The 18,989-nt window shown below is 39.3% G+C and overlaps 1 protein-coding gene across 2 annotated transcripts; it reads left to right on the top strand.

Annotated features, from left to right (window-relative positions):
- On the top strand, positions 1-18,697 carry cul4a (cullin 4A). 2 transcript variants are annotated; one of them, XM_080415065.1, is made up of 20 exons: positions 1-655; positions 3,670-3,785; positions 4,406-4,510; positions 5,522-5,590; positions 5,732-5,805; positions 5,915-6,077; positions 6,170-6,259; positions 6,412-6,494; positions 7,202-7,269; positions 8,853-8,971; positions 9,142-9,334; positions 10,752-10,856; positions 11,442-11,552; positions 13,928-14,013; positions 14,198-14,305; positions 14,757-14,870; positions 14,993-15,098; positions 15,217-15,389; positions 16,347-16,499; positions 17,456-18,697. In XM_080415065.1, the coding sequence occupies exons 1-20, from the start codon at positions 517-519 to the stop codon at positions 17,549-17,551; spliced, it is 2,271 nt and encodes a 756-aa protein (XP_080271191.1). In that variant the 5' UTR covers positions 1-516; the 3' UTR covers positions 17,552-18,697. The 2 variants fall into 2 exon arrangements, with proteins under 2 accessions (XP_080271191.1, XP_080271192.1); XM_080415066.1 differs by lacking the exon at positions 17,456-18,697 and adding an exon at positions 16,794-16,872 and having other exon boundaries at positions 16,347-16,522.
- The last annotated feature ends 292 nt before the right edge of the window (positions 18,698-18,989 follow it).

The raw sequence follows: 18,989 nt of genomic DNA, 5'->3' as shown, positions 1-18,989 counted from the left end.
TCAGACAAGCCATTTTGTTATGCTAGCTAGCTCGCTACATGGCTAAAAGCCTCTGATGGAGTGCTACGATATTACAATAAACAACATGTCAATTTTACTTTTTTGGATTGCCACTGTCAAAAAATAACATTGGGACTAGCTGATGTTTAGCTAGTAGCAACGTAGAATGGAAAAGTAATTCGGAAATCCTCGCTTTAAAGCGCTGTGGAAGGGGGGCTAACTCATTGGGCTAACAGGTTAGCATAGCAACAAAAAAAAAACTGCTGTTAACGTTAGCGCGAGCTTGTTAGCGTAGCCAGCTAGCCGTTAGCTTGTTGTGTTGTTGTTGTTGTTGACTCGCTTATTTGTGCCTATCTGTCAGTCAAAGAGCTCACTCAACAGTTAGGGTGAAGCTGTTGGTGACACAAGGAGGGACAGGCGACTTTGACAAGCAAAACCACAGAACCGTTTGGAAGGAACAGTGGCGTTTTGTTGTTGCTCGCCCGGCTAACTAACTAACCCCCCACTCTTACATACATGATGGATGCAGACACACGACAGGACAAGAAGGCTTTGACGGAGCACAACAGCAACGGGGTGACCATCAGGACGTCTGCTACCGTGGCCTCTGGGAAGACGGGCGCCTCCAAGAAACTAGTGATCAAGAACTTCAAAGGTAATGTTTTATGTTGTTGTTGATCTCATGTAACATTAGTATTATTACCCGAGGAGCTATAACGGCTTGTTGCAACCAGGATGCCTTTACAGCAGGGTGTCTTCTTTTTCAGGCCAAGGACCCCCTTAGCTGAGAGAGAGAGAGATGAAGCAAAGCAGGGACCCCCCCCCCCACTACATATTGTATAACATTATGTTGCAGATTATACCTTTTCATAGATGGCTTCATCATAGACTTGTTTGACAGCACTATCACCAGTGTTGGAATCATGTTAATGTGTATTTTCAGACAGTTAACCACTTAATATCCTCAATACTTAGAAAACTTGTACTTGATCTGCTCTTTCCCCCCTACTACACCAAACCTCTTTGCCGAAAATAGCCGATCTATTGTGAGCTTGTAGATCTGCTATTTTCGACTAATGTTCCCCTCAGAAAATTAATTCTAGAGTTCAAGTGGTTAATATAATTTTAAAAAGTTCCTATCTCACAAACATAAATTTTGGTGGCCCCCATGTAGTAGCTCTGAGGACCCCCTAGGGGTCCCGGACCCCCTGTTGAAGACCCCTAGCTGCCTTACAGCTTTTAGTCACATTAACCCTGGCATCCCTATTTTGGGCATGTCAATAAGAGGTAAACATTTTCACAAATTTCCCCCCACAACTTGTCTAAAATAGCAGATATCCAAGTTCACTATCAGAGCTATCAGATTGCCTATTTTCGAATAGTCCGACTATAAAATAGGGTTTATGTGGTTAATGCACCATACATAGCCTGCTATAGTATTTACTAGTGACATGATGTCATTCTACTCTGTTACCTAAGTACAAAAAAAAGCAGTATCTATTCTGAATAGGTTTCGGAAATGTGCTTAATTGTATCCATGGCCAATTCATGCAGAATATTAGTAATACAATAATACACACATTTAGCCTACATTACTCTTTTTACAGAGAATGACTATGGTCTCATAAACTTGCTGTGTCAGTGCATTGATCATATCAGTGATGTGCCAAAGTTACCTTCAACTAAATAAAGACAAAACTGAGCTAATTGTGTTTGGTGCCAAAGAAGAAGTGCTCACCTTGACTCCCTTTGAAGCCTAACAAGAAAGCCAGCAATCTTGATGTAATTATTCAGATATAGTCTGTAATTATTCAGATATAGTCAACTTTTTAAGTGAGCTTATATCTGTTAAAAATTCTGCACTTTTTGTCACAAATTTTTATTCTAGTTGTCATCTTCTTCAAAGACATCACGGATCATGCTAATATTTGGCCTTTACCTTGTTCCATAAATAAAGGACACATAGTCAATTATATATGTGTTATAATTGTGTCCAATTAATGACGCTCAAGCATTATTAACCGACCACCCTGTTGTACCTTGAAAATAGTTCCTTACTAAATATTTAAAGAAATTGGTAACAGGTAGGTGGAATTCATCTTTTAAGCTGATCAAAGAACAACATTATGCCATCTTTATACAATTTCCTAAATGTTTTACCTTTGTTCTAAACGATGTGAGTAATTCCATCCCTCAAGGCATCTGGTAATGCAGAACTATTATGGACAAAGGACATCAATGTACAAATATTGTTGATTCTAATATTGAGCCATATCTCATATCATAGCTGGTTGAGGGTGTTCCTTCCTTAGAGAGTGTGTAATTCATTTTTACAAGTGTTTGTAATATAATGCTGAATCCAAGAAGGAGGGTTCACTTGCCATGTCCAAATAGGGATAGATTGTGCAACATGGCCAAGCATGGAGGCCGCCATAAGATAAGATAAACCATTATTGATTCCAGGAGGGAAATTCAGGCATTTTATTCTAGAATTGTTTCCTTTCCATAAAACTATAAAACCTTTCTGTTAAGACAGTACAAGAAGTCTTGAGATATTTGTAGGTTCCCTCCGGAAGAGATAAAATTATTATGAAAGTATAGACACTTTTATGTGGTTGACTCGACCTATCAATGATATCAGTAAATATTAGTTAAATGTTGTAATCAGAGCTTAATAATGTGATTTGTCAATCAATGTGAGCTACATAATTTAGCATCTGTTCCTGGCAATAATAGCACTGGGATGAGTGCCTGTCTAGTCTAGAATCGGTGGTGGTAACAGACCCTGTTTAAACACATCTTATGTAGATATCCATGACTAACCTGGGGAAGGATTTTAAATCCAATTGGGAAGCCATCCATTCCCTGTGATTTGCCCCCTGAAAAACATGCATGTTAAATGATGTGCCAGTCTGTATTTGCCAAGCTAACAATTAACCAACGTTATCTCCCATGTTCATTGTAGCGATACATAGTTCATAAAAGAGCATTCTCAGCCTGTGTAGGCTAGGCTATATTATATTCTACCGTTTACTTTTTTTGCATTGAAGGGTCTGTTCATTCTGTGAGGTCTTGATGTTTTTAATGTATAATGTCCAGAATTCTGTTGTTTAAATCAAATCTTTCAAAAGTGTCAAATTGTACTGTATGACAATATTATGTCTACTGAAGAAGTAAACTAATTAATTCAGTCTTTATGTATGAGGTTTTGGCTTTAAAGGTGCATTAATTTATATTTGTTAAATCTATATTCTGATAAATCATTGCTGTATAGAGTGTTTGTTCAGTAACGGCGGCCTCGCCCTCTCTCCAGCTATTTAATAAACAAAATACATTTTCAGGGCGGGATACCAGTTTTATCCAATTATGAGAGAGAACTCATCAGGATACAGGATAAAGAAGTGAAATTGGAATTGATAACATAGAAATGAGCAGACAAAATTGGAACTGGAACATTATAAAGGCTGATAAATGGGCACTCTCCACCTGAAAATTAATGTTCTGTTTATTAAAGAGCTGGAGAGAAGAGGATACCCCTGTTACTGAAAAAAACTATATAGCCATGATTACTAGCAGAATATAGAGCTTTAACATTTTAAGAAAGCCTTTTTTTGTTAAACCAAAAAAATATCACTTACAGTTAACATCTTTGTCGGTCTTGTGCAACAGACAGGCCAAAACTAGCTGAAAACTACACTGAGGACACTTGGCTGAAGCTGCGAGATGCGGTGGGCGCCATTCAGAACAGTACCTCCATCAAGTACAACTTGGAGGAGCTCTACCAGGTAAGGTTGTTTCTCCTGAAGGACATGAAAGATTGTTAACACGATACATCCTGAAACCTCTCTCTGCTGTGCATTTTGTCTCAAGGTTTTGTGAATGTAATCGTTAGGCTAAATAAATATACGTACATGTGGTACATCCTCTTTGTATGCCTTAATTGCTGAACGTAGGACTGGGCGATATGACTTCAGATCAATATAAAAAGTATTTCAAACTTTTGCCTCAAATGAACTATTTTATTTATTAAGTAAAAAGTAAATAGCCAATCTATAAGCTCACAACGCGCTGCGATGGGACACGTTGTGAACTTGTAGATCAGCTATTTTCACTATTTTTTTACACCACCATTGTACAACAAAGTATAATACAGTGTTGAGTTGTTAATTGGTCTAATAGATTTTGTCGATTGTGAAAAATCTATTAGAATGTTTTTCTGTTGATATGGTATAAGAAAAAAAAATTCTATTATTAGAAAAAAAAACTGCTTCTCGATTAACCTACCTGAGCAAGATGAAGTCATTTATTGGTTCTAAATGTCGGTTTTGATATATTTTCGGTTAATTGTAAATGTTTGTCTTTCCCCCCTGCCATATTGTATGTCTCTTTTGGAAACACTCCCAAGGCGGTGGAGAACCTGTGTTCCTATAAGGTCTCCCCCACACTGTACAAACAGCTACGTCAGGTCTGTGAAGACCATGTGCAGGCCCAGCTCCACCAGTTCAGAGAATATCCTTTTTTTGTGTGTGCATGGAATTGTGGTTGCCAATTTACAGTAGTTCTTCACTAGCTTTTTCACAAGGGGGCAATAAAAGCCAGCAATGCAAAGATTTGAAAACATGAATGCTATTGAAAATCACAGTGCAGTCTTGTCATGGATTGCTTGCTAATAACACATACATTTATTTTTCAACCAATCCTCTCTTCTTCAAGGTTTTAAAAGCATCTTTTCTCACCACCACCATATTCTGCTCACTGTAAACCGTCAAAGTGTATGCCTAGTAGTTTCGTCTTACACCACTCTTGTCAATGATCTGGTACCAGTTACCTTGTTTTATTAACAAGGTTAAATAGAAATAGGTATTTTATTTTTATGTAGTCAACACAGAGCTAATGCTGTTAAAAAATAACTCCCAATGTTCCTGTTAATGTTCATTGTTAATGCATGCTTTGTGACATTTGATAACATACTTTCTCCTTAATCTGAACATGCTACCTGACACTTGACAGGGGCTGAAATTATGCTTTATTCTTCCAAATTATTATTGAGAGTCAAGACTGTCAAAATGTTATTTATAATACTTTTAAGATTTATTTCAAGGCCACAAGGGCTGCCATTTCAGTGCTCGCACCTAGTGAAACTAAGCATTAACTCATTCACTGCCTGAACTATTTCTGGCCGCGTTTGCCCACTGCCAGAGATTTGTAATTAAAAAAAAATAAGTACTCAGGAGCCGAGATACAGAATTTGTAAGTTTTAAGTTAACAAGGAAGTGGATAGGAGTCTAGATCTTCGAAAAATCATATCTCCTTTTGGGTCAAAAAAAAAAAACGTTCTTGGCAGAATTGGTAATTGGATATAATTACGTTTTTTACGTTCTAGGCAGGGAATGAGTTAAGAAATGTTGACTAAATTAACATAATATTGATTGATAGGAACTTGCTTCAAATTGCTCAGTCCACATGAGAATGTAGAGCAGACTGACTAGTTTGAAGGCTTTTCCTTAACATGGAGCCCACAGAGTCTTTGGACAGCCTCTCCTTCCTGAAGCGCATGAATCGCTGTTGGCAGGACCACTGCAGGCAAACAGTTAAGACGCCAATATTTATTTTATCAGCTACTTGCACTGTTACTTGTTTCACTGCTTCAATCAAACTTTATTTTAATAACTGCCGTTCTGCAAAAGAAAACAGCATGTACAGACTGTATTTTGTTTTTCTCTTGCATCAGATCATGATCCGTAGCATCTTTCTGTTCTTGGATCGTACCTATGTTCTTCAGAATTCTCTTCTCCCATCCATTTGGTAAGACGCAAGTCCAATGATAGTGTGGACCAATCTTTGCGATTCCAGTGTTTGGAACTAAATTATAATATATATGTGTGTGTGTGTGTGTGTGTGTGTGTTTTTGCAGGGACACTGGTTTAGAGCTGTTTCGTACCCACATTGTAAGTGACAGTGGTGTTCAGAAGCGCACAGTGGATGGCATTCTGGAGCAGATAGAGCTAGAGCGCAATGGAGAGACAGTGGACCGCAGTCTGGTCAGAAGCCTACTAGGCATGCTGTCAGACCTGCAGGTAACCGCATTATCTGCACTGTTACTTTAGAGGACCCAATCTGTATCATTGTTTTTTTACATACGCATAATCGCATATGCATTCTTGTCCAGGTTTATAAAGAGTCCTTTGAGGAGAGATTTCTGGTAGAGACCAACCGCCTGTATGCCGCAGAGGGACAGAGGTTGATGCAGGAAAGAGATGTGAGGCCTATATTTTTTTCTTTTACCGCACTGATTCATATCATTAATCATCAGTTACACCTTGTTTATACATTCATACCCGCTGCTGGTTGTTTGAATGCATCGGTTGCTCAACTTCCTGTGCGTGTGTCTCTGTGCGCGCTTGCATTCAGGTGCCTGAGTATCTGCATCATGTGTCACGTCGTTTAGAAGAGGAGAATGACCGTGTCATCAGCTACCTTGACCAGAGCACCCAGTAAGACCCTGCAGACCCCTTTCCACCTGGAAATAAACATGTTTCTCATGCAGATTGTGTCCAAATGTGTATACTGTAGCCCTATTACATTTACACCCAACATTAAAATACGTCCATAATGAAAAATATTTACAGAATTTAAAACAAGGGCAAGTTCTTGGAACAATGCCATCTACCCCTTCTGTCATCTGACACTGGCATTTTAAATATTTCTTTGCTAGTTTCAAATGTGTCTCACATACAGTAGTTGTTGTAAAGTGGGTTTGAGGCACATTGCACTTGTTTACTAATACAGACAAATGCATCTCTGCCTCCAGGAAGCTGTTCGGGCGATCTTTATTGGGAGTAATACCTTAACTTAAACACTATATACTTAGTTGACCAGAGTCCCCCAGGGCTCTATACTAGGTCTGCAAGTATTATCTTCTACACCAAATATCTTCACCGAAAATAGCCGCTCTGTTTGCCACCAGAATAGGCAGCTAGGGTTGAAGTGGTTAGTGTATACCAAATCTGTAACAGTGAAAATGCTGTCATTGCACAGTGCTCTGACAGTACTTGTTGGAGGTGCTATTGTCAGCAAAGGAGAGTGAGATAAAATACATTAACATACATAACAAATATAAGATTAAACATTTACAGCATCGTTTTTGATACTTGCTTTGCATTACTTTGCGTTTTGATACCGTTTCATTTTCTCTTCACAGAAAACCACTAATATCCTGTGTTGAGAAACAGTTGTTAGGGGAACACATGACGGCAATACTGCAAAAGGGTAAGGATGCTGCAGTGACTTTCATGATTCCTTTTATGTTGTGCTTATGAGTAAGCCAGAGAGTCTATCTATGTGGTCTACATCAAGAGGGGCTGTACAAACATGTTTTATTCGGTTGTGTTTGTGATTTGGAACACACAGTTGACAGCAAGCTCACAAAAAAATAAATAAACCCTGTTTAATGTGATTTTAGTAGATTTCATAACAAGCATTTAATTAAATATTAAACCTAATACTCAAGCCCAATTGTATACTTCGAAAATAGCTATTTTAGAAAAAAAAGGGAAAAAACTGTCTTGTGTCAATCTTTATACATAGCTGCATGTCTACAGGGCCAGTTTAATTAAGTGAAGGTTTTGTTTTTAATTATTTGACATTATGTATACATACATGTACAGTATGTACAAGTAAGACGCGCGCACGCGGGAAGCGAACGCCAAAAAAATTGAATAATGAAAAGAAATCATCTAAAAAAAAGTAACCAATAAAAAAATATATTAAAAAAATAATAATAATCTGCGTTAAAAGGAGCATCTTAGAAAAATACAAATTCACAAAAAAAAAACTTTGAATGTTTTTGAACAATTCAACAAAGTGTTTGAAGTGCCTGTTTCACCCACTTCCGGGGGGCGGAGCCAAAATCCGAAGTATTTGTTCGTAGACCTCCACTTAGGGGGGGTAGAAAAAGTTTCGGAGCGATTCGGGCACTTTTCATTTAACACATTGAATGCCAAAAACGGTCCGGACCGTTTTTGAGGGTCCAAACGAGAAGTGCCGAAAACGGTCCGGACCGTTTTTGACCCAATTCTATTTTTATACATGTGGGCCACGTGGGGCGCTAAAACGAAACTTTGACATCACCCTAGGAGTTTCTGAGAAGAAGAGGCTGGATGAGGCTCCATGTCAAAAATCCTTCCGGTCGGCGTTTTCAATGTTATCTCCTTGACTAAAAGCTTAATATCTCCATTTCTTTTTAATGTGGTGGAAACGAGCCGTTTCCGATCGGCGATCACGCTGCAATGGAGGATCGCGTTGGAAATATTATTGTTCCAGGCGTTAGTCGGGACCCTCCGCCGTCTCGCACGCACGCTTTGTTTACATGCACTTCCTCGTCGGGGCTTCTGCAGCACGAAGCGTATAACGCAAGTGGATGGAAGAAATGCAGGCACTCAACGTATAATATTTTAATAAACCTCTGGCACCCAATGTGTTAACATGGGGTTTCAATGGGGAGTTTTTAGGAGCCTTCTCCGGGGCGTGGCTTCCGGGGGAAGGGGCGGGCTTAAACGCAACCTTGACAGGTGTGTTCAGTTTTCCAAGACCTTTCATTTGATGTATGGTACGTCTATATTGGACATTTACTTGGCTGCACACAGGGCTGAGGCAGTGCACGCACACAGACGGACAGAGACACACACACACACACACACATCCCGAGCACGGTTACATAGTAAGCTCCACTTGGTCGGAGGCGCGGCTTCGCCGCGCCTCCTTCCGCGTTCGCAACTACTGTACATTCATACACACACACACACACACACACAATAATGTAACGGTTATTTATTTGATTGTTTTTTCATCAGGTCTGGGCATTCTGTTGGACGAGAATCGTGTGACTGAGTTGTCCCTCCTGTATCAGCTCTTCAGTAAGGTCAAGGGAGGACTCCATGCACTGCTGCAGTTCTGGAGGGACTACATCAAGGTACATGCATACTGTACCTACACACACACACACACACACACACACACACACACACACACACACACACACACACACACACACACACACACACACACACACACACACACACACACACACTACACAGCACTATTCTCTAATCTTCAAAATACCCATCATTTGTCTGCATTCAGGCTTACGGAGGAGACATTGTAAGTTCACCAGAAAAGGACAAGGACATGGTGCAAGACCTTCTGGACTTCAAGGACAAGATGGACAATGTGGCACAAGGCTGCTTTGGACGCAGTGAGAGTTTCATCAATGCCATGAAGGAGGCATTTGAGACCTTCATCAACAAGAGGCCCAACAAACCTGCAGAACTCATTGGTAGGTAAAGAGAGAGAATTGATAAGTCACAACAGTTCGATAGGAGATGTTTCTCATGCTCAGGGATGCAAACAACTCTTTTATGAGAATGTTGCTCTTTTGATTTATATTTGGGTGACTTATGTGAATCGTTGAAATCCAAAGACTTATGGTGTTTTGGGGCGTGAGTCGCGCGACAAATGTACACATGCACTACATTTTTATGAGAACAATGACAGAAATGTTGCATGGGAGCATCCCGTGCCTTGTCTGTGCAACTGAGTTTTACGCAATACTCCCTGCACATGCATTTTGAGAGCAGTATGCACTATTTGCAGATCTTTTTCTGTGAATCATTAACATTTACTTATACAGTATGTGTTTTTTACTTTTAACATTAGCTGGACCTGTAGGTAATGTTATAACTTTGAGTGCCTAGTTTTACGTTAGCTTGCATTGTTATCAGTGCTGAAAATGGCCCACACCGTGTTCCGCCTCAATCATTCAGATGTCCTGATAATACACATATGGTGTGTAGCTGGCTAGAAAGGAGGGAGTAGAGTGAAGTAACGTTAGTTACTGTAAATGAGAAAATGTGTTTTATTTTCATCTGTGCACTTGGACAATCTAGTATTTGTCATTAAAAGTTAAAAGAGAGTAGATGCCAGCTTAGACCAGATTGCCTATTCTAAAACCCAATGTGATAATGGGAAAGGTGGCATAATAATTGTAACAATAGAAAATCATATACGGCTATATTTCTCTATTACTATTTTCTGTACATGTCATATTGGTTTTCAATTGTAACCGTTGCCCAACCAGATTTCTGTGCAAGGTCCCTCCAGTAAATTCTGCCCATTTTCAGTATTGGTTAATCTAATGCAGATAATTAAAAAATTTTGTATTAATCACTTAAACCCTATATACTTAATTTTACTGGAGTCCCAAAGGGATCTACACTATTGCCCCTCCTTTTTACCATCTACACCAAATCTCTTCACCCAAAATAGCCAAGCAGTGTACTTTTTGTGCAACAGTTACTCATGGATGGACTAACCTGATTTTAAATGTCCTCTTGCACAGCAGAAAATGCAAACAAGTGTCTGCCTATTTGACACTTTATGATAGTTTACTAATTCGTCTCTGTCTTTTATTGATCTGAATACATTAAATGGGATTTCCTTTCCTTGTAAGCATACTGTATAACAGGTGTTTGTCATGTGGTTATGCCTTGTGGTAATGCCTTGTATGACTGGTAGGTCTCTTTTTTCATATTATGAACTACTACTATTGTATCCCTGAATACTACACCAGAGTGGCAAGTGTAGAACTACTGCAAAAAGCATTTGGAGCTTGTTTGTTTGTTTGTTAATTATGAAAAATGTGTAAAAACAAACAAATATGATAACACATTCTCTGGCTGTCATTCTTTATTCAGCTAAGTATGTGGACTCGAAGCTGCGTGCAGGTAACAAGGAGGCAACTGAGGAAGAGCTGGAGAGAATCCTGGACAAGATCATGATTATTTTCCGCTTCATACATGGTCAGTCATAATTTTCATTTATTTCACTTTTTAATTAACCAAATATCCTCTAAGAAGTGCAACATTCCAGGATGTGGAATGCACAAAATTGCACAAACATTTGATTAGTTCATAGTTCTATCAGTATGCAGCAGTTATACCACACAACTCTTTATTAATTATTTAACTTTAAGACGCCATGTCCACAGAAATAGTTTTTTTTAGTTGCCATGCATTTCTATGGTAAAGATGTGCTGGTCCTCTTCCAAGCGCCCGAGCTGGAAACGGTTCAGCTTTTGGAGAGCACCATCTAAAACATACTGATCCCTGCCCTGATGAGGAGGATGGTGCCATGATATGAGACTAGATTTCTTCTGTGATTTCGGATAAATGCACTTTTCTGAACTACCTGGCTGTTCTAGCTCTTTTATTATTTGCCTTTATGCACTTTAGGCATTATTTATGAAAAATCTCACTGTGTCATTTAATTTTGTGAAAGCACCAATAGTCATCCCCATAATATTGTTACATTATTGGTATTGAGGTATTTGGTCCAAAATATTATATACTACATTTTGATTTCTCTTTTTATTTATCTCCATCTAGGAAAGGACGTGTTTGAGGCTTTTTACAAGAAGGATTTGGCCAAGCGACTACTGGTTGGCAAGAGTGCCTCGGTTGATGCTGAGAAGTCAATGCTTTCCAAGCTCAAACATGGTGAATATTCAGTTCCAGGCATAGGCATAGTTGACTGGTAAATTATATGACTTTGGAGTGACTGGCAAGTATCTTAAAGGGATAGTTCACCCAAAAGATTACTTATTTTCTATCAATTACCTTGAATTCATGGAGATTTTCTTGTTTTTGTCGCATTCCTAAGCCAATAATTTGATGAAAGGCCGAAAGATGCTAATGTCTCCGGTAGGCAGTGGTGGACAGTAACAGAGTAAATTTACTTGAGTACTGTACTTAACTCATTGAGTGCCATTGACGTGTTTCACGTGTTTTACCGCAATGGCGCAACGTGCCAATGACGTGTTTTTTTGGGGGGGAAAAATTCAACAGGGGGTCCGTGACCCCTAGGCGGTCCTCAGGGTCATTGCAGGGGGGCCACCCATTTTTCTTTTATGATACTTTTTTTTGTTTTGTTTTAAATGTCTGAAAATATGCATGAATGCAACATACTATTAGCAAATATTAATTGTAAGAAAGACTACTATAGAACTATACCCCCAATCCCCACTGTGTGGAGGACAGTAGCAATTTAAGCAACAGATAAGATAACAATATAGACCCAGACTAGAAAAAGTATACATACTTCATATAATTACAAATATGAATGATAATAATTCATAGATAAGTCCTAATAAAAAGCCTGTCAACAGAACCTACTGTAGCAAGTTCACACTTTTGAGTGTTACTTGCATAATGTCCTATAATGGTAAACCACACTTCACACCCACATACTATGTCTGAGAAATTTCCTTCTTCTGCTGCGTGTTTTTAAAAGTGTTGCATAGCGAGTGCTGACAACTTAATTTGCTATTTTTGTGCCTTTTATACTCTTAACAAGAAACATGGAGACTGCCATGCTCAACTAAAACGTTTTCAGACTTATCAGGATGAGAATACAAAGCGACCTAAACTACATTGTATTGAATGAGAGCAGGGTGGAGAGCAACTGTGGTTCAGCCAGACCGATTTTTAAATAAGAGAAGGGCAATTTCTCCTATGTGTGCACCTGATGGCACTTCATGCTACACAGGTTACAGGTTAAACTGCATGCTATGCTACACAGGTCACAGGTTAAACTGCATGCTATGCTACACAGGTTAAACTGCATGCTACACAGGGACTAGGGAGTCACTCGTAACGTTGCCAAAGAAATTAGTGCTGAATTGTCAGATGTCATGAAAGCTGTGAAGAACACACTGCTCTACTTCACCGTTCTGAGGTTCGGTGGATGGATTTTCTCACACGAAGTTATGTGTCTAGTTTGGAGTTTTTACATCTCCAAAACTGCACAGAGCTGGCTTTTTTTGGGGGGGGGGGGGGGTGAAATGTCCAGAACCCAAGATAACGTGATCCGAAGATTTACTGCTCCATTCACTTCCTGGTTAACTTATTACTTTAAAAAAACCTGTGTACCTGTGTACTTTTTTTTTTTTACTATGTATTTTTGGCGAAACATGCTATTTTCAACGCTTATAACAAGGGAACGGGAATCGCGATGACATTTTTTTTTTCCACCGAAGCACAGTGAAACCCTATGTGATTAGCAACCATCAGGGGATTGATCATACTGGAGCTAAATATTCTGTGACTACTTGAAAAGGTACGAAAATCGCAAAATCCTGGCAGTCTGGGCTTTTTCGGCTATTTAGTGAATGAGTTAAGTATATTTATAAGCAATTACTTTTAGTTGTAGTGGAGTAAATTTGACCATTAGTATCTGTACTTTTACTCAAGTTCTGGGGTTGAGTACTTTGTCCACCACTGCCGGTAGGAGACTCAAAGTTGACTCTTTGAGTCTCCTACCGGAGCCGCCGCCAGTCATCAAATTATTGGCTTAGGAATGCGACAAAAACTAAAAAATCTCCATGAATTCAAGTGTCCATGGGGTGTGTAATCGATAGAAAGAAAGTCATTTTGGGGGTGAACTATCCCTTTAAAAGCGCAAGGTTGGCATAGAATAGATTCACGCTGGTCTTAATCATAAAACATCGGTATAAACCAAGCCTATGAAAAAAAAAAGAAAATGTTCAAGTTTATCCATAAAGACACTTAGAATAAAATACAAATCCTTTACATTTTGCTCCCTCTTAAAACAAGCCAGAGATATTTGTTCCTGTTCTCAAATATATGCATAGCAATCTGCTGCAAGTTAGAATCTTAAGCCTGATTTATTTATACTTGTGTGGTGTCACTCGCCTAAAATAGCCATGAGCTTGTAGATCTCCTATTTTGTACGATGGAGTACAAATTAAGGATTAAACGACTGAAAAGCAAGATGCAACACTATGTGATGTATACAACACTGTGTGATGTTATCAGTGTGATAACATGAGATGTGATATGTGGTTTTCCTCTAGAATGTGGAGCAGCGTTTACAAGCAAGCTAGAGGGGATGTTTAAAGACATGGAGCTGTCAAAAGACATTATGATCCAGTTCAAGCAGGTAACACTCAGTACAGTACAGGTGTGCGGACACATACACACCTGCCTCAATTTACACAGACTTCTATCTGAGACTATGGTATATTTTCATTATAATTGAAAATGTATTTATACATTTTAGAATGCATAATTGATTTACTAGACTCAGTAGCCAAGACTCAGCCTGGCATTCCTTTCTCCCCCAGTACACTCAGAACCAGAGTGAGCCTAGCAACATAGAGCTCACTGTCAACATCCTCACTATGGGCTACTGGCCCTCATACTTGCCCATGGAGGTCCACTTGCCCCCAGAGGTAAGCTTTTGTCTATACATTTTGGTTTGTACAAGCATCTAAGACCCAAACCTAGCGTCAACTGCACAGAAGTCCATGACCAGAACACTACTGTCGTTAAAGCCTGATGTATTATAAATTAACTACTTAAGCCCTATTTTATACTTCATCATACAATAGTGTTGCGTGATGAATGTAGCCGATCTGAGCGTGTAGTTAAGACATTTTAGCTGTTTTTGAAAAACATTGAATATTTGTGGACATTTTTGCCTATATTTACATGCCCAAAATAGGCACACCAGATGTAAAATGGTTAAGATTTATGCTTTCCCACCTTTTCATGCAAGCAATGCCCATTGCTAAATTGCCCATTGCATCTGCCCCTCTCCATTATTTCTGAGTGTTAAACATTCCAGCACTATATATATGTTTTAATTTGTTCCCAAACCCTCCACCCGTCTCTTGTTGTTAGATGGTGAAGCTCCAGGAGGTTTTTAAGCTGTTCTACCTGGGGAAGCACAGCGGGAGGAAGCTACAATGGCAGCCCACGCTGGGCCATGCAGTAGTCAAAACAGAGTTCAAAGAGGTGTGAGTGATGTCATAACACATACAAATGGTATTGCATGGTGTGACATGCATAAGTTTCTTGTTCATTGAAGGCAGTTGGGAATACCTGGATCACACTTGTTTCACACCATTCTTCTCCAGGGCAAGAAGGAGCTGCAGGTGTCACTGTTCCAGACGCTGGTGCTGCTAATGTTCAACGAGGGAGAGGAATTCAGCGTGGAGGAGATCCTATCTGCTACTGGCATAGGTGCCATGCTTTTCCATTATATTTACACTATGTATTCTAATTTATGTGTACTTCCTATTTGAGGCCAGTTGCATGTGAGTTGATTCTATTGCATGTTGCCATTTCCTGTGCTCTGCAGAGGAAGGAGAGCTCAAGCGTACCCTGCAGTCTCTCGCTTGTGGCAAAGCACGCGTCCTCAATAAGAACCCCCGGGGGAAGGATGTGGAGGACGGAGACCGCTTCGTTTTCAACAGCGACTTCAAACACAAACTGTTTCGCATCAAGATCAACCAGATCCAGATGAAAGAAACGGTAGGGACACCATGTTCATCAGCATCAGGTTTTCAGTGATCCTACTGCAGCATAGACTCAAAATGTCATAGAATTTATTAGGGCTGCAACTATTGACTTTTGACTATTAGCGATTTATTCTATCGATTACTGTTTGAGATTCCTGTTTTTCTGATATATATTTCTGATTTCAAAAATAACATCTACACATCTACAAGCACACAACGCATTGCAATGCAACACGTGAGCTTGCAGGTTGGCTATTTTCACTGAAAATAAAAAACTAAACAGCTGAATTTCAAAATGTCCCCCCAGTTCAAAAAAGAAATTAAAGGTAGGCTACGTGATATTTTTTGGTTAAAACAAAAAGTATTTTGTTAAAAGGTTAAAGCACTATATTCTGATAGTAATCATTGCTATAGTATAGAGTGTTTGTTCAGTAACAGGAGTCTCCCTGTCTCTCCAGCTCTTTAATAAACAGAAAATACATTTTCCGGTAGGTGTCAAAATCTCAGCCAATCAGGAGAAAGTACCCATTTTAAGCTTCATTTTTACAGTGTTCCAGTTCCAATTTTGCCTGCTCATTTCTTAGTTTCATCACTTCCAATTTCACTTGTTTAATCTATATCCTGATTGAGTTCTCTATCCTGATTGGATAAAATTGGAAATGAAACTGAAACTGAAACGAAAATGCAGCTGGAGAGACAAGGAGACTCCTTTTACTGAACAAACACTCTATAGCAATGAGTACTATCAGAATATAGAGCTATTTAACACTTATTTTAACCAAAGAAAATCACTTACCCTACCTTTAAAATCAATTACTGATACATTTTATAATTTATAAAATTCAGTAGTTCGATTAACCCTAGAATACATGATCTGTGTCAAAGTTACTTGTATTTGAAGGGAACCTTCTCAACTTTTAATGGCTGTCTGTTCATGCTGTTGTGTGTGATGTGTTGGTCCTCCCACCAGGTGGAGGAGCAGGTGAGCACTACAGAACGCGTCTTCCAGGACAGACAGTATCAAATCGATGCAGCTGTGGTGCGCATCATGAAGATGAGGAAGACCCTCAGCCACAACTTGCTGGTGTCAGAGCTCTACAACCAGCTGAAGTTCCCTGTCAAGGTAACCTCTTTAAGCATCTCGGAGTCCTTCTGTACCTCGTCTCCTAATGTTGCTCTTCTTAAGTCAAGTAAAATGTATTTATAAAGCACATTGATAAACAACAAGCATTGACCAACACGTTGTACAGACCAAGAGGTAGCTAAATCACAAATACAGAAATCATCGACATAGCGATACAAACGTATTCTATGCTCTTTAGATACCTCAATAAAATTATATAATGTGTGCATCGAAAAACAAGAGATCGGAAAACAAAGTCTTCCTTTATTTTCCTGAACCGATTATCTGACAAAGGTCACAATCATTCAAAGATATTGTTTGTTCATAAGCTGGTCCTGCTGGCTCTCTTTGACTTCAATGCATTCCATCAAACTTCTGGCTCCAGTTTCCCTCCAAGTTTTTTCTTTTTGAATTTGGAAAAAAATGGTTTTGACTACTGCATTTACCAGTTTGTTGAGCAGAATTAAATAACACATTGTTGTTCTTTCTTCACAGACTAGAATACAGTAGAATAGAAACTGTTAACTCTATTGAACACATGGAAAGTTACCTTCATTGTCGTATGATATAATAAGACATCAAGTCTACTAAGAGCATGGCATCCCTGTCCTATCTTTGGCTATCTGTAAGTTTCTATGTGTGAATGAGTATGGATGAAGCCACACGAAGGCTTCACGAGGTGAAACTGCTCTTTGCAGGCTGGCTTGCTGTGCTGTGTGTCCTTGTGTGGTGACAGGCTTTAAGACAAATGGAAATTGTGATCTTTATAAATACTTCACCAGTAGTAACAGTAACAGTAAATGTGCTTTGAACAATATCAATGTAACTAAGATTTGCTACATTTTTACATGCATACATTGTCAAAGAGATGAGATAAAAATAAACACACACTATGGGACACACCATGAGATGGGCCTGAATGCAGTCCATTAATGTCTCGCATGTTTTCTCCACAGCCGGGCGATCTAAAGAAGAGGATCGAGTCACTTATAGACAGAGACTACATGGAACGTGACAAGGAGACTCCTAACCAGTACCACTACGTTGCCTGAGGTGGCACCACTTGTCATGCTTTCCTCATGGCGAGCTTTGAGCTGCCCCTCTGAAACAGCATATAGCCCTTCAGCCACCCGACTCTCCTCCGGTGCCCATCTTTTCATCTGTCCGGGATCCTGGACCCCAATGTCCGGATCAGAGAGTGCCCCAGAGAGGCCAGACTCGGCTGCACTGTTTCCACCCAACATCACCCCTGACTGAGTAGAACTGGTCTGAGATGGGTTTGGAGGAATGGTCCGGGTTGATGGTCAGTTGATGTGACTTGCACAGTTCTGTTATTGTTAAACTCAACAAAAAAAAATAACTAGCACTTTCCCATGTTATGTTCTTTTTTTTTCTTCTTTTTTCTTTCTTTTTTTTTGGCTCCATCCACCTTGGTTTAATCAGTTATTTTCCGCTGTATTGGTTTGTCTTTAGTTTTATTTGTAGTTCTTATGGCCAGCATTTGTAGTTCTTGTGGCCACTTGCTTCTTTTTTTTTTCCCTCCTTTTTTTTTTAAGCTGTGTCTGGCAATCATAATCTGATTTGGACAGAAACAGTGTTTGGAGACAAGGACTCAAAGGCAAGGAAAACAAGAGTGTGGCTACAATGTAATGAACTGTGGCAGAGGGGTTGTAGGGTGGAGGCAGGAGTTCTTGGTTTGGGGGGCGGGTTGGGATGCAACAGCTTAAAAAAAGAGGTCAAGCCACTTGGGTATTCCTTTTAGCGATCTAATATTTTGACCAAAAATGTCCAGTGTCGTGAGCTGAATTTTTGTAGATGAGATTGTATTCTTTGTAAGAGTGAGAAAAGTGAACATGAATAAATGGATATTTAATGAATCAATGAATGGATGGCCGACGATCAGTGAGTCATACTGCTTTGAATTATGAATTGGTGAATTTATTTCTATGTGAGTATGCCTACCATAAAGACTCCCATCACTGTGGGCTATTTGCTCTTAATTCCTTTTGCTGACAATGCAATGAATGTCTCCTATCCTTTGCAGCCTAATTGGATTTTGTCTCATGAATTGGGAGTAATTATTTAGGACAACAAATTATTCCTAGTAGGACAGCTGTCGGCAGCTCAAACCGTTATGTAACAAAGGGAGACCTTGTGTCGACTGCAACTATTTCTCTACAGCCTGGTAGTAAGACTCCAGTGGTGTAATGCCCAATAAAGATTACAAAACACATTGGTTCATAAAATACTGTTGGATGTCACAAAGCTGCCTTTTCTCAATGTAGACTGCATGCTTGGTCTCAAATATTATGTTTAATATACCCGTATGCTGATTAGTCTAAAAAAGCTAATGCTAAGACTAATAAAGCGTTACGCTTACACTCCCATGTGAAAGCCAAGGGTCCTGCAACTGTCACACTGATGTTTTAGGCAATGCATAATGTTGATATAGTGGGAACTGGGAATTAAATGATTTGAGCATTGCCTTAA

Source organism: Gymnoscopelus braueri, assembly GCF_963280865.1.
Source record: "Gymnoscopelus braueri genome assembly, chromosome: 1".
NCBI lineage: Eukaryota > Metazoa > Chordata > Actinopteri > Myctophiformes > Myctophidae > Gymnoscopelus > Gymnoscopelus braueri.
This window is presented reverse-complemented; position numbering and strand designations above follow the sequence as displayed.

Bases quoted from the DNA above. Each gene is read 5' to 3' on its own strand.
- cul4a (XM_080415065.1), top strand. From the start codon at position 517: ATGATGGATGCAGACACACGACAGGACAAGAAGGCTTTGACGGAGCAC. The intron at 656-3,669 runs GTAATGTTTTAT...CTTGTGCAACAG, and splicing joins AGTGATCAAGAACTTCAAAG to ACAGGCCAAAACTAGCTGAA. The intron at 4,511-5,521 runs TATCCTTTTTTT...ATGGAGCCCACA, and splicing joins AGCTCCACCAGTTCAGAGAA to GAGTCTTTGGACAGCCTCTC.